General features: G+C 43.7%; 2 protein-coding genes across 3 annotated transcripts in view; both read left to right on the top strand.

The window, feature by feature from the left end:
• Positions 1-3,859, top strand: part of LOC139822768 (PTB domain-containing engulfment adapter protein 1) — a 28,058-nt gene extending 24,199 nt beyond the window's left edge. For both annotated transcript variants that reach the window (XM_071794780.1, XM_071794779.1), the window contains exons 4-9: positions 951-1,133; positions 1,249-1,575; positions 1,671-1,882; positions 1,960-2,174; positions 2,250-2,476; positions 2,549-3,859. In XM_071794780.1, the coding sequence (XP_071650881.1) occupies positions 951-1,133; positions 1,249-1,575; positions 1,671-1,882; positions 1,960-2,174; positions 2,250-2,476; positions 2,549-2,623 (1,239 nt within the window). In that variant the 3' untranslated portion in view covers positions 2,624-3,859. The remainder of the gene's footprint in view (positions 1-950; positions 1,134-1,248; positions 1,576-1,670; positions 1,883-1,959; positions 2,175-2,249; positions 2,477-2,548) is intronic.
• A 1,129-nt stretch (positions 3,860-4,988) lies between these two features.
• Positions 4,989-15,970, top strand: Clic (chloride intracellular channel protein 5). Its single transcript, XM_071794786.1, has 4 exons — positions 4,989-5,230; positions 13,581-13,886; positions 14,007-14,333; positions 14,523-15,970. The coding sequence occupies exons 1-4, from the start codon at positions 5,162-5,164 to the stop codon at positions 14,601-14,603; spliced, it is 783 nt and encodes a 260-aa protein (XP_071650887.1). The 5' UTR covers positions 4,989-5,161; the 3' UTR covers positions 14,604-15,970.
• Positions 15,971-16,303: the final 333 nt, after the last annotated feature.

Raw genomic sequence — 16,303 nt, 5'->3', positions numbered from 1 at the left:
TTTATTTGTATATTTATCAGAAATAAAATGGAAAACGCGATCGATTTGCATAAGTAATCGAGATGACGGTTTCATCATCCAAGCAGAAGATGCGTATTTGACCAGAAATATAAAAGTATCCCGAGATCATTAAACTACACAGCGAAACGTCATCGTGGCGCGATGATATCGCGCAATTTGTCAGTGTTACGTTTATCGCGTTGTTCGTGTCAGATTAAAGTGCAGAAATATTTTATCGGGTAGAAGGAATGCGGCGTAAATTGCCGTTAGATTTGCGTCTTATTTTCAAACGTCATTGCGAAATGTCTTGTTTCTTTTGTTCGGTTTGCGAAATGCGATGATTGCAAGCAGTTCCTATTAACTATATCGATTAGGATTAATTTCTCTCCTTGCCGACGTATATCCGACTTCTTTTCTCGCTCTCTACGTATCGCGATCAACGTTTTTATTTTTATCGGTGATTTTTTGCAATATGCGCGCTATAATCTTTGCGCTCGACAAATAAAATTTTTTGTGTGATTTAAGATGTCCGGAACTCTTAAGCTGTTTTGATTGCGTAAAAGTATATATATATATATATATATATATATATATATATATATATACCGATTTATACAGCCATATCCACAAGCAGTTGAACAACTTTTCTCTCGGAAATATTACCTTGACGAGAGATGTCGTGCGTTGCTAATTTACAGATGCATGCCGGAGATTTACGACGATTATAATGCAAAAATATGCAAGCCGCGGAGGAATGCGTTAAAAAAAACCGCGGTTAATAAAGAAGTGCATTCGTATCGCGTTTTCAATGCGCATTTTTTCTCGGAAACGTCACAACGTTTCTCACGCTGCGTCGTTCCTCTTGCTGTTTTTGTCACAAAAGTTGCACATACACGGAATGTACCTGATTCCCCTTTTTTTCGTCATCTTCCTATGATTTGATATTTTAGTATTTGGGCAGCACAGAGGTGGACCAACCCAAAGGGATCGAGGTCGTTAAGGAGGCGATCTGCAAACTGAAATTCAATCAGCAACTCAAGAAGAGCGAAGGCACGAAAACCCCGAAGGTCGAGCTCACCATAAGCATCGATGGCGTGGCGATACAGGAACCAAAAACGAAAACGACGCCCAAGGTTAGTGCCATTCGTCGACGTGAAGATGACTTTTACGCGATAATTGCGTTCCGTACGTTCACGTGTCCAAGGCTCGATTACTTGGCCGTCATTTAATCGAAGGTTATTCTTGCAGCGAATTATGCATCAGTATCCGTTACATAGAATCTCGTACTGCGCCGACGACAAAGGGGAGAAGAAGTTCTTCAGTTTCATCGCGAAGGAAGAGGACGCGGAGAGGCATACATGCTTCGTTTTCGTCAGCGATAAACTAGCCGAGGAAATCACGCTGACCATCGGCCAAGCTTTCGATTTGGCCTACAGGAGGTTCCTGGAAACATCCGGCAAGGATTTAGAGACACAACGACGTTGTATGGTCCTGCAGCAGAAGATAAAGCGACTCGAACACGAAAACAATGTTTATCGGCAACGATTGCAGGACGTGGCGGTTATTAAAGGCTCGGTTAGTTTGAAAACTATATGAGAAGTATATCTAATACTCTTAATAATATATAAATAAAAATTATTTCAATACTTGTTGACTATATTTCTATTTAGGCGGATGTGTCGGCGTACCTATCGCAACATAATATACCCGATATTCTTCACGTACCTGGAGCTCCTACGGATTCACCGCAAGTCAATGGTACGATTAGCCAGCCATTGCTGAACATGAGCGACAGCAACGGAAATACATCTAATGGACCACAGCAACCGCCACCAGTTCCACCGAGAAGTTTCGAGAAGAGTTTTGACGATGATTTCATGGGGTATGATCAATGTGATGATTGTAAATTTCACTAATCTCAGCTTTCTTGATTTCATATTATTTCTTATTTTTTCATAGAAATGAGCCAGCGCCAATGCCGTCGGTTGGCACTAAATTGGAAGGACTGTTGATGGACGAGTTTGAGGAAGATTTCAATCCAAGAGCTTACGAGACCGCAACGAACGGTCTTGCCAATCATCAGTCAAATAACAATCCGCTCCTTAACGGTCAGATATCTTCAGGATCGATCTTCTTCTCGCAATCTAACGGCACAACCAGTCCTCCGCCCCTGCGTAAGTATACAATTTATGGATATTAACTTTCATTACACATATATCATCTCTGAGAATATTGTATTCTCTATCCAGTGGCACCACCACCAAAGACGAAAGACTCGAGACGTCAAAATGGAATCAAGGAAGATCTGTTTGGTAGCATTCCTTTTAATCCTACGCCAACTTTAAACATGAAGAATGAATTTAAGGATCCGTTTGAAATGGGAGAATTCGGAGCTTCGACCATGACATCTAATCCTAGCCAGCAAGAACTGGAAAACGCTATCGGTCTGCTAGACAAAAAGCTGCTGGAGATGAAGGTAAAACATGCAATTTTCATTCTCCAATTGCTTCTGTTGTAGACAGGTTGTAACATGGCGAAAAATTTTTAGGATGGTTTTAGTAGAGGGCTGTGCATCGGAACGGATGACTTTTCTTTGGAGAGCTTGGACCCACTGCGGAATTAAAATCGCCAATCAGATCGGAAGTTACGAGCGTTCGAACGAGAACTTTAAGTGCTCTTAAGATGCAGAGTACGAAATACCAATTAATACGGATAAAGCAATTAGGGATTATGTCCGTGTAAAACCAAAATTAGTCAATTATTACTATTACCCTACTCGTATATTTATGATCATGTTCGATATTTATGGTACACATTTATGTGAAATAATTCTATAAGCGTGTATCCTTCTACACTCGCTAGTAATCTACGCTATTCTATTCGTCGCTTTAGAACTGGGGTCCAATCTGAATGACGCACTGAAAATGCGTTATCGTTGTTAATGATCAGTCAGTGAGAGGAGATCTCAAGTCGACCGTTAGAGTGGAATGAGACATTATTCTAATCGAGACAACATAATTATATAGACGAAAATTTGTTAAAATTTGTTATATATATATATATATATATATATATATATATATATAACTAATTTTATGTATGTATGTATGTATGTATATATACATACACAATTTTTTCTTGTCGCGAATCTCATCGACGAGAATTTGATATATATGTATATGTATATACAATTTTTCTTATCGCGAATCTCATATCGACGACGGTATGCTTGCGTCTTTCATATTTTTTAACGAGATATTGAAAAAGAACTAATGAATATTATAATTTTGTAGCCATTGAATTGAAGAATTGGTGACGGCCGAGCAATCTCTTACATTCTAAAGCTACAATTAAGAAAAGCTACAATTGATAATATACATTTTACACTCGGCCTAGTTTGATTTAAACTCGTCACATTGTTGTTCAATCGTCTGTCGAAAAGTGAGCTAGTAGATGAAAAAAAAAACAAAAAAAAAAAAAACGGAGCACTAACGTAGTAGCGTTTAGAAATCACACTAATAATACGAACGCATAGCTTTCATAGTCTGTCGATTGAACTCATACACTCAACATATCCTCTTTCTTTGGTCTGTCGTACATACCTTCACCTTGCTTTTAACGCGCGAACGTAAGTGATAGGAAAAAAAAAAGTTAATTGTAGGAGCGCATGAAAACTTTCGGCTGTAGAGTTTACGGTAATGTCTACGTATCGCGATCCGACCAAACGTAAGGCGTTAAACGAGTTCACGTTTATCGCTACAGAGAGGATTAGTAATTATGTACATATGAAATATTATTGTTGCTATATTGTTTAAGATATAATAGTTAAGAATATAGCATATGATTATTACAACAAAAATATTGAACATCCTATACATCTTCCTTATACTCTGTATATTAAATCTCGAAATAATCTGAAGTTGTGCACCCGTCTCGTCATAACATTATCCTCGACGCTTTCACGACTAAAATGTCATAAACAAAATAACACAGTTCCAAAATGTCACAGTTCCAACTTTTAAAAATCAATTCATTTTCGATCGCCCAATTTCCTTAAAATTTCACTTTTACTTCCTTTGAAATTGCAAATGATGGCGTTCACGAGACTAGTCTTCCTTACTTTCTACATAATTTTGGTCAGCAATGTCATGTTGCATCGAAGTGCAAATAATGGTAAGAAAATATACAACGCGAGTTAAATATTTCAAAACGTTAATTAAATATTAAAAAGATACATTTGTAAAGAATGCGTAATGGAAGAAAGTACGTGCTACGTTTTTCAAGAACCATATCTTTATTCAGTTACCGAAGAAAATGGAAATTTTTCGGAAGAATTGCAACATAAAGTATAAATTAAACACATATTTTCTGTCGCACAAACAATAAGTATAAATAATGTATTGCATTTATTATATAGGAAACTTTAATAGTAAAATCACCCCTACAAGATACTTTGAAGAACATTACGAAATGTTATATAGAACCTCGAAATAGCGAGTCGTTGAAAAAAATATTGTCATTTACCTGTGCGCCTGACGAAGAAAAATCAATTAAAAAAACGTTTATGTAACAAATATTGGGACATTATATTCAGTTATTTATATTTTAGTAAACATTTAATAGGAATAACGTTAATTATTAATTGCATCAAGCAAATATTAAAATTGTAGTACAAATCTATCGTATGATATAATTATACAAGCAACGCAAAAGTTTAGAATAGATCTCAAGAGTGCTCAGATTAACTTTAATCTCGGTTTAACTTACTTTTTATCTTCTTCTAATTTTCAGAACCAAGAAAATATACAAAAAATAAGTTAACCCAAGATTAAAGTTAATCTACATTGGTAGAAATGAACATTAAACATTCAAGTATACGAATCGTACGTCGAACCGCATTCAAATTTGGCGCGTCTCGCGCGCAACAAGCGTCACGTGATTCGGCGGGCGCGCCGCAGGCGGCGCCAGCGGCGTGAACGTGGCGCGGCACGCGCTGCGTCAGTGTTCCGCGGACTTCCATCGCGTTCTGTTCGTTTCTCCGATCTCCGTCCGGTTACGCTCCGCGTCACGATAGAAAGAGAGGGAGAGGTAGCCGCCGAGAAACGCCACAGGACAAAAGTGCCTTCTTCCATCTTCGCCGCGCACGGTGACTCCCGTCAGGATGGCGGACGACAACCACGAGAACGGCACCAGTAACGGCGACGTGCCCGAGATCGAGCTGATCATCAAGGTGAGTGTGTGCCACGCGCGGTGTGCGGTCGAGGATCGCCGGAGCGAGAGCGAGACGGACAGGGACGGGAGGGCGGGAGGGGAAAGAGGAAGACGGAGGAAAAAGGAGGCGGTTGTCGGGTTGTCCCGTGCGCGCTATGGGCGTGGAACGTGGAACTGCCAAGTGCCCAACTGGTTCCCGTATTCGCTCCTGCGGGAAACCGCAGGCTAGTGGCTAGTCCCTTCTTTCCCGGTGGGACGCCACGCCGCGACCGTGAAAATCGACCAGTTCGGCTCGGCCAGCGGATATAAGATATAATTCGCGCCGTGACCGTTGACCGTTCTTCGTCCGCCTCCCTTCCTCTCTTTCTCCCCCGCGCGACCTTTTGTTTTTGTTTCGCGTCACGTTCGCCGTCGCGTAGCGTTCTTCGCGAGCCCGCCGGCCGCCCTTCGTCTCCGAGGAGTCCGACGCAGAGCTCTCTTGCGCGTTCGCCGACGCGTGATCGCCAGGGACCGGAGCCGTGAACGCGCGAGCAACGGACGCGGTGCACGCGGAGAGTACGTGCGTACGTCGCGGTTGCTCGGCCGATACGGCGCGGCGGTCGAGAGACCTCGCGGAGCCGGGAGCGAGGAGGGCTCGTTGCCCGCTTGCCCGCACGTGTGTCGTGTGTCGCGAGCTTTTTCGGTTCGTGCGTCTAACGTTAATGTCGTTAATACGAACGAAGGGGGTCGAGAGACCGGTTTACCGTCGCTTGGCTGACTTGGCTTGATCGACGACGCGACGCGACGCGACGCGCCGCGCCGTGGGCCCGCCAACCGTTCCCCATCGTCGCGAATGGAGATTTCCGTCGGTCGCTGATGGATGCCTCGCGTACTCGATCGTGTCGGCCGACGGATTGGAACATTAGGTAGACGAGATCCGGAAGACGGCGCCGTTCCGGGCCCTTCACGCCGCGTTGCTCCCTAAAGAACCGAAGCGTTAAACGCGCCGCGCGGCGCGGCGCCGTACGCGTATGCTACACATTTTTTTACGCATGGAGTCATCGAGGGCGCCGCGCCGCGCGCTCTCGCGCCGCGTAAACTCGTCTCCCTCCGCCGAACGTTTGTGCATTCTGCGAGCGTTACGCGCGGGCAAATGGGACACGATAAAAAAAGGCACCCGCCGTAGCCGTCGCCGTCGAAAAGTCAAGCCGGGTAGAAAAAAGTTGTCCGGCGCGATTTTACGACGCGATGCAAGTGGACGGGAAAATGAAAGGTCGGCGACTAGACTGGTTTTTCCGCCGGCCGCGGCGACCCGCCGGAATTTCGCCCCCGGGATTTCGAGCACCCGCGGATCGCCGCAGGATCGCGATACGGGATCTAGGATCTATGATCGATCGAATCTTGTATACGGCCGGGGTACAAACTCCGTCCGTCGCCGCTGGCGCATTCCTATCTTATCGGAGTAATTCGCGCGGCGTCTTAAAATCGTGCAGATCTCTTTATATCGCCAGATCTCTTTATCTCGCGCGATTAGCGGCCGCCCGCGTCGGAGAAAATGTCGAGGAGTTTCACCAAGGGACTCTACGCTTCCTTTTTAGGTTGTCATTGAAAGCGCTCCGAATTCGCGTCGCACGCGTTCCGGACGTACGTGTCTTTTACGTGTTGGAAGTAGATAATCTTTAATTATTAATAAATGCAACCCACCGATATGATATATAATCAATTTATTTACGATATGATGTACCAGATATAGAATCAATTTGAGAAAAGCCTAATTAGACTTCTAAGATCCAGTCATCGTAAATGGCGTTTTAAATAGGTAATTTTGAAAGAGAGTAGAATATTTTTACGATATTTCTCAAAGTAACTTGGAACCCTTCGAGTCGCCCTCTTTAGATCTCTTTTTCGCTTTCTTCCAAATAAAGAAACGAGATGAGTCAACGGCAAAGTATTAATACGACGTATTCTCAGAAATAAAAATATGATAAACAGGATGTAAGATCGTTGATCTTACACGATATCATAATTTTGCGGTATCTATATCGCCATATTATGATTTCGATATATTACGATATCGTATTACGTTTTCGATTCCGATTAGATTAGCGGCCAGGGGCCAGGGCTGTTCGCGATCGTTGTTAATCCCGATCGATCTCCGACTCGATCGAGGGTGAGCTCGGCGCGGGTTCTCGGAACTTTCTTTTCACCGAGTTTCCAAGGGGGGAACGACTCCTCAAGTGGAAACAGGCTACCTTCGTATGACCATTAAAGAGCTTGCGATTGAACTTTCGCCGGCAATCGATCAGATTTCTTTCGAGAGAAATACCGCATGCCGTACAATTTTAACATAATATCGCTGAATTAGATGACTGGATCGTGCATGAAAGGAATGAGGCGTTTCGAAGTCGAAATCGTGGTGCAACTTTTTCTCCTGCCGCAGGAATAATTTACAACGTAAATTATGAATAATTATAATTAAATTATTATTTATCGTTATTAATTATTCTCAATTACTAATATTTATTATTAGTAATTATTATTAATTATAAGCTGTAACTATGTGTGAAACATTTTAATATATTTGGCGAACCAACTGTCGATCCTAAAACTTCAATATTTGTATATTAATGTTTTTGTACAAATATGTAATGTAAGGAAAAGGTAAAGAAGAAAATTGCCGACCGGTGTTTAATTTCGTCGAAAGCGTTCGCTCTCTAGTCTTCACTTGGTTCTATTGTCGAAGGTGAGACACGGTCGCCATATCGGTGCAACCTGTCCTTAAGTGTGCCAACGGGAATTCTACGCGGCAGCCTTTCAGATAACTCGGGCTTATCATCTCGATTGCAGCGTTAGATAAATATTCAGGTAGCCGGCGAAGTGTTACACCACCGAGAATGCGCTCTTCACAGCCAATATATCTGGAATAAACATGATAAAAACACAAAAAGTTCAGTCGCGGAATTATCGGTTCTTGCTTGATGCAGGACAAATATCGCGATAAAATCGACTCGTCACGGAAAAAACTGAAATCTCACGGCATTGCTTATCTGCAGTCGAAGAGAAATTTCTCGTCGATAACTAATTATAACGAAATGGCCGGTATCTAGTTCATTGAGGCGTGCTACTATCGAGCTGGAGAACGTCGCGACTTCCTCCAAGTCCGCGATAATGTCTCGCTGCGATTCGATTCGAAATTGCCTTTCGAATCGAATCGCGCGTACATATGAATGCCGGCGTGAACATTCAAATCAAGTTGAGCTTTGCGTACCGTGCTCTCTCTCCATCTCTCGCAACGAAATACCGTAGACGCGCGCATATTAAACGGCGACCATTTAATTTATTCAGTTAACGAGGTCAGAACTCTATGCCGGCGCGGCGCGGCAGCGGCCCGACCGGGTCGGCTATACCGTTGTTGCAAATCGAAGAACGACGGAGCGGTACAGACGTAATTCTGGAGCCGATCGCAGGTCGAAATCGCGCGCGTTTTGCGCGAAAAGATTTAACGATAAACCGGCCGGCCTTGCACTCTCGGCAGGCGATCATGCGAGGTTCTCTCGGGTAAGTGTGTCAAACGGGACGAAACGACGGAGCGGCTACCGCGAGGTCCTCCGCGAGATTCTACCGTTAAACGATGGACTCCTTTGCCTTCCGCTTTCCTCGCTCCTCTGGCTTTCCCCGCCAACTTCGGTGACTTCGTTCCCCGGATCTTCTCTATTATATTCCTCAATAATTCGAAGAATATGCTCGCCGATTTATTAAAACTGGAAGAGTGAGAATTGAAAGAATTAAAGAAAACATTTTTTTAAACTTGCTTTCCCTCGAAAAAGAAAGAAATATTTTTGTTTACGAGACAAAGGAAAAATTAGTAGAAAACGAGCTTGATAAGTTATAAGATCGATTATAATATGTTTAAGCTAGACAGAGTAATAATAGAAAAAGATCCTTGTTCCTCCTTAACGTCTTCCTTACGCGCATACGTTATTTTTCTTCGGAGTTGTTTGTCACACTTATACAATACAAGTACCACGTCACAGGTGTCTTCTTCTGTTTCGCTAGAGTTATTTTTCTCATCGTAGTTACATTGAGCAAAAGAATAATCGCGTAACCACCTGCGAGCGCGGCGATCGATCGCACTTTAATCTCCTCTAAGGTCATTACAAGCGTGTCTGGGTGGAAGTCAGAGACACTCGGAGAGTTCGCACGATCGTTCCATCACGGACACGTAACACTGTCGCTCAAACAAGGCATTAAAAGAGAGAAAAGTGTTGCGCGAAGAGGAGGAAAGCCGTCCTTCGCGCGACGCGATATCGAAGGATATACCGATGTCCACGCGACCGCTAATAAAGAAACGTCGTCGTCCCGCTAAGAATAGCCGCTTACGCGCGTATCTTCGCGAATGACGTCCTGACAGCATTGTTTCCTTTTCCCTTCTTTTTCCCCATCCACCCGTTGTCGGCTTCATTCAGGAAAAATGGCGAGCAGGAGAATCGCGAGCGCGTCGTGAAATTATGGCTCTCGTTGCATGCGTCGTATATAACTCATATATATATTCGCAGAAGTCGTACTCGCACGCGTGCGTACACGTGTATATATTTTGCCTACTCGTAACGGTATTTTCTACAGCAAGACGCCGCGACTGCGTCCTGTACATGTTCCGCGTCTGCGATGGAGGTGTCCGTAAAAGGATGCTCCGCATATTGTATTGTGTGTATCTCAAGGAGAATTATAAGCTACCAAAATTTAAATAGTTTTTATAATACAATTACGAAAGATGTAGCAGGGAGATGCAGGTAGATTATAATTTATACCGTCAATTATAATACATTAAATCGCACACTTGCCGCGCTTAATCGTCACGCTCAAAAATTGCAGTTTCAGTACGGAATTGTGTCACTTTCGAAGTCATTGACTCGTCCATATTTCATGAAGCCGTTCGCGAGATAGCTTCCTCCTCGTGGACGGTAAGACCTTTGTTGTGTAGAGAATTCTTCAGGCGAATGACACGAGTGCCCAGGCACGCATTAGCTTCTTTCAGCCATGAAACAAGGTTGCCCGCGATGTTACCATTAGCGATACCAGCGATGCGTACGCCGCTTTTAGTCGTCGGTCTTCCTTTTTTTGTTCGATTTTTCCCCCCGTTTTTTTCCCGTCCAATACCGCGGCTTTGACGGAGCCGCGTAACGTTGTCGCGATGTGTCGCGAGGCCGCAACAACGCGAATCGTTTGTGTAACCGACATCAACGCGAAAAGGGGAAAAAAATAAAACGTTTCGCCTCTCGTTTCTCTCGCTCTCCTAAACCGAGATTCCACGGCGAAGAGGTCCCCCATTTTTTCTCCCCCCCCCCCTTGTGTCCCCCAAGTTCAGCTCGTAAATATGCTGAACTCGATCAAACGCCAGTGGTTTCGTCGATCCGCGTTCGGCAAACGCTTGCGCGGCTTTTTAAAGGAATGGAATTCGCCTGCGTATGTGTACGCGCGCGTCGTATCTCCCTCACGGCGAGTTAAATCGTGTCGTTAAAATTCTGAACGTTACGATAAATCGTGCCAATACCGCGGAAGGAGAGCGATTTGTCGTCGCGCGATTTAACTTGGAAAAGATGCGCATCCCTTCCCTCTCGTGTCGCACCCGTCGCGTCGTTTCGACTTGTGGTTTGGCTGGTTCTCGTTCCGCGGGATATCGACGGGATGCGCACCTGACGTCGCGGACGAATTTTCAGGCTTTCGTAATAGAGAAAGGAGGTGAGGAGCGCCGACCGGGTGAGAGATAGAGCCGCGTTCGAAGATGGAAGATGTTCAGTGTCTTCGTGACATTTGATCCACCATCCGCGTTCTCCGCGCGACTCCTATATTCGACATGAATACCAATGCTAGATTTCCGCTGGAGAGTCTCGAAGATACTTTTCTCCATGCTGTTATCGCGCTCTCGCTTTATTTTACATTCAGTTTTGATAGCGTTTTGATATCCGCATTGTTTTATTCTTCCTTTTTTTTAGTAATCTGGGGAAAAGATCGATATTAGAAGCAACGTTGAAGCAATAATAATTAAAGCAACGTTGTGACAAAGTTGCGGCGTTGCGGCTCAAGTTGAAGTAAAGACGGTTTCGATTATTAGCCTCTCGTTATCTGCTTATTGCGCGCTTTATTCGGAATAAATGACTCATACCTCAAAGTCAGCTTGCACAATCGCGGATGAAAGAGAGAGAGAGAGGCATAAACTCTTTCAATATCCCCCGCGGAATCCCCGATTGGCATAACCGCCGCGCAGAAAATCAAGCTCGCGTCGATAAATCAAATCAGCGAGGCTCGCTTGACCATCCTCACCGAATTGTTGTCATATTTTATTTCACCTTCTCGTACACGTTCCAGAGATAATGACGCAGACGTCGCGCGATGACGTTCCGCGTTAAATTTTTTCGGTTAAGTATCGGACAGTAGTTTCAGCAACGCGTTCAACTCCGAAAGATGTTTAACAGATGTTCGATGGACGCCTGAGGGATTACCATGACACGCATTCATATCTCACATTCAGCGCCAAGAGTGTGGTTGCTTGAATCTCACTCGTGTAAGACAAATAAAACTTGCTATCGGACGGCGATATACATCGCTGAATGTGGAAACAGATCCGCGCCTTTGAGGCGCGTGCAAAAAATACGTAGGATATAAAAAGAAACGGTCCGTCAATAAACGAGAGAACTTCGATAAGGATGTTTTTTAATTAAATAATTTCAGAGGTAATTCTCTTCGAGGTTTTGCTTTTGTTGATATCCAAAAATACTCGTTAGAATATCTGAAGACTTTTAGGAATTAAAAACTGCGAAAAGCTCAGAACTAGTGACCTATGAAGATTTGCTATTGCGTGCTTGATCCGCGAGAATCGCCCGTCGACAGGAGATCTCCTCCTGGGAAAATCGCGCGCGCGCGTGCGCTAAATGGAACCTCTAGGTCTCTCACGTTATGCAACATCCGAAAACGGACTGTGCGTCATCGCCGAGAGAGAATAAAAAACCGCTCGAGGTGCCGGCTGATGCGCGTGTGACGCATGGGGCTGTGGAAAGTAAGACGACATCGATAGTAGTAAACGATAGTAGCAGCGACGATACAAAGACAGCGATGCGCGGTGGTGATATCGCGGGATCACCTCCTCTTCTCTAAACGCCCGGCTCGTTAGATCCTAGAAAAGCGGCCGATTGTTAGCGCCCGATGAAAATAGAACCTCCGTTGTCCGAGAGGAAGAGAGAGAGGGAGAGTTGGCGAACTGCCGAGATTCAATTTGCTCGAATTACGGTTGTCCGAGGAGAGAACGATTACGTTACACAATGCGTGGGTTGTTTAGCTTCCATCGGTTGGGTAAAGCCGGTAAAGGATCAAAGTATCGGGGGAAACGATCAGAGTGGAATGTTGTCATAGCGAAAGATATTTCGCGCGATTGTCCATCAGACACGGTATTAGACGCGCTATCGCAACAAATCTTGAAACGGTCAAAGGTTAAAAAGTACCAAGGCACGAGAGGTGTATGATTGTAGATTACAAATGTCAGAGGGAAACAATGCTGAATGGTCGGAGCCGCGGGATTGGGGAGAAAAAAAATTCCCCGATGATGATGTAAAGATTTGTTTTTCGACGTTTGACGGCACGCGTTTTCTAACGTCGAAAATATCAGGATCCGCGCCGAAAATAGCACGTCGGGATAGAAAGAAGCAAAAATAAAAAATGGAGATAATTTTGATCGGTATATTGCGTAAGGTTTTTTCAGGATGGCCGTGAACGCGCGAAGTTAGAACGTCAGAGACGAGCGAATAAATAAACCGCGAACTTCGGGAAAACGAGAGCGCCGTGCGCTGGCGGATTGGGTTCGGTACTCTCTCGATTATTCGGCCGATCGAGCAGCAGAAAATGCGTGGCGGTGGGACGTCACGTCGGTCGGAGATTCGACTATAATGGGTTGGGTCTGCTCATCGCTCGCGAACACAATGATCCGCGCGTTTCGCCACGCCGTTGTTAGATTCGTACACTAGTTGCCGGATGACGTCAGCCTCTTATCGCTCAGAGATACAGGCAGGATAATCGAATCCACGAGATACCGCGGAATTTACATGCCAGCCTTAACGCCGATAGCCGCGAGAACACGCGGCTTTTATATACAAAGAATGACAAGATGTAATAATTCATGTGAAAAAAATAACAAAATCTTGTAGATGTATTTTAAATCGTAATAACATATTCTTTCTGAAATAGATTTGAGATTGCGTATATTTTTTAAATCGTATATTTTAAAAATTAAATATATATATATATATATATATATATATATATATATATCTTGATGCTAAATCTAACGAAGAAATATAAATATATTGATATCAATCTAACGAAGGAAATATTGCTTCTAGGCATCGACGATCGATGGCCGTCGAAAGGGCGCCTGTCTCTTCTGCCAGGAATACTTCATGGATCTGTACCTCTTGGCGGAGCTGAAAACGATCTCTCTGAAGGTGACCACCGTGGATATGCAGAAACCGCCGCCCGACTTTCGCACCAACTTCCAGGCCACGCCGCCGCCCATCCTGATCGACAACGGTGACGCGATACTGGAGAACGAAAAGATTGAACGGCACATCATGAAAAACATCCCCGGCGGGCACAATCTGTTTGTACAAGATAAGGAAGTGGCCACTCTCGTGGAGAACTTGTTCAGCGTGAGTGTCGGTCAATCCGGTCGAGAGTGAAACCAATCGGGAAAAAGAGCTGTCGAATTATATCCCTTTCTCTGGCGAGGCGAGAAATTACATGTCGTTCGCTCCGTTCATATATTTCAGAAACTCAAGTTGCTGCTGCTGAACGCGAAGGACAAGGACAAGGATCCCAAGTCCTCATCGCTGATGGCGCATCTGCGCAAGATCGACGAGCATCTGGGCCGCAAGGGCACGCGCTTCCTCACCGGCGACACCATGTGCTGCTTCGACTGCGAGCTGATGCCGCGGCTGCAGCACATCAGGGTCGCCGGCAAGTACTTTGCCGACTTCGAGATACCGGAGACCCTGGTGCACCTGTGGCGATACATGCACCACATGTACAGGCTCGACGCTTTCCTACAGAGCTGCCCGGCCGATCAGGATATCATTAATCACTACAAACTGCAACAGGTGAGACGCATTAGAGCGGATCTCTAATTGTATTCGCGAGATGTCGACTAAATAATTAGCGCTTTTCGACAAGCCTTTGATTCACGCCTACGCGTCACACAATGACGCAATCCCATTCGCCGCACAGTAAAACGTTTCCCATGTCCTCGACCGATATAATTGTAACGAATCTCCTCTCGTTATTTACAGGGTATGAAGATGAAGAAGCACGAGGAACTGGAGACGCCGACCTTCACCACGAGTATCCCGATCGAGGTCAACGACGACTAGGCTGGACCTTCCTCAGCGTCTGCGATCGCGTGACTTCGATTAGACATCGACATCGGCCTATAGCGAGACGGCGAATCGCCTCGACGGAGTTCTAACGGCGCGCATTTTGTAATTTAATATATTCAACATTAGTATCGAAAAAATAAGCAGGGATTTGTCCGCTAGAACGTCCGTCTTTTGAACGGCGAAAGCTCGTGTCGTCGCGACATCGATCAATTCATATCTTTTTGCTAAGCAATCATTGCTGTATCACATCCCTTTCTTGTGGGATCAAGTCAGGTGTAAAACGGATTAGTTTTTTTACTGCAAACGACGCGAAAACATATATAAGTGCATTAAGGCATTCAAAGTCTTAAAAACGATTCTAGAATATTGATCTTCTCCATTTTTCTTCTACTTTCTTTTTTTCCCCTTCGCTATGTACAGCGTACGTAGTTTTGACCTGAGTAGTATTAGCAAGATTTTAATTTGCTATTGTTGATCTAAGGTTTAAATTTATCAGGAGAAGCGATGATGATATTGCCATTCTCTGACGGCAACAATCATGGAAACTAACACCAAGAATGCAAAAGAAACGTATGCCTTCGAGAGAATCAAATTGGTGCCATTATTGTATTTTTGCAATCCTTAATACGAATTATCCTTTGGATAGTGATCATTATTCCTAGGCATTATTCTTACATAAGACTAAGCAAATAAAGTAGGTGAAATCAATGTAGAACGCTTGATAAAATATTTCAACATCATTCTTGAATTTGCGTAAATATTTTTAAACATTAGATTTCTCTTTTTTTTCTCGTTGTTTTCATTCAACCACTCATCACGAGCTATAGTAACAAGATACTTGAGCATGATTGGGATTTGCATGAATAGGAAGAGTACGTCGTTTGGAATTATAAATTTGTTTAACACGGCTTTACGCTGTGCTCTTAAACGCGTTTGCACGATAGAAAAACAAAGACAGGTTATCGTTATATACGTAGAAGAAAGAAAAAATACGTTTTTCCGTATCTCTCGCGAGACACGTGATCCAGAGTGCGTACGTTTCTTCTGGATTCCGCATCGCGGTTTGAGGCATCTTGTTATTCCCGTTTCATCGTTAGCTACTTTTACTGATTTACAAGCAGAGAACGAGCGCAAAACAGTTCCCACGATTGTTTTCCCCGAGTCGAAAGCATTTAAAGTAACAGCATCCGGGAACTCGACTCCTACATTTGCTTATTTTCACTAATCCGCTGTTCCAGAAATAAGCAACTGTCTATTCCGCATTAGTAATTCTATTATTATTATAATTATAATTATTACTATTGTATTATTAATTTTGGTTTATATATCCGTAGAAGTCAATATACCAGTGTTTACAGTAATGCCTGGAGCACCCCATCATTTATTATGACGCAGATGCGCGGCATAGGCTAAGTTCTCGTATAAAATATTATAATTTTATACACGATATTTGAGCGCTATTTTTTTTTGTTAAATATTAAATATATACACGATATTGAGATATTTTTATATCTCGTGGCGATAAGGGCGAACGTATAATATTTTATTCAGAGCGTCATCTCAGTAAGCTTTATCCTAAAAAGGTGAAGAAAAAAACTGGTACAGAGCGAGATGTATCAGATGTAAGGTGAGTTTAACTTTAGAAAAACGTCTCTGTCGTCTCTTCAACACGGAATATTTTTCTCATTTTTCGC

Source organism: Temnothorax longispinosus, chromosome 12, assembly GCF_030848805.1.
Source record: "Temnothorax longispinosus isolate EJ_2023e chromosome 12, Tlon_JGU_v1, whole genome shotgun sequence".
NCBI classification, from domain to species: Eukaryota; Metazoa; Arthropoda; class Insecta; order Hymenoptera; family Formicidae; genus Temnothorax; species Temnothorax longispinosus.
This window is presented reverse-complemented; position numbering and strand designations above follow the sequence as displayed.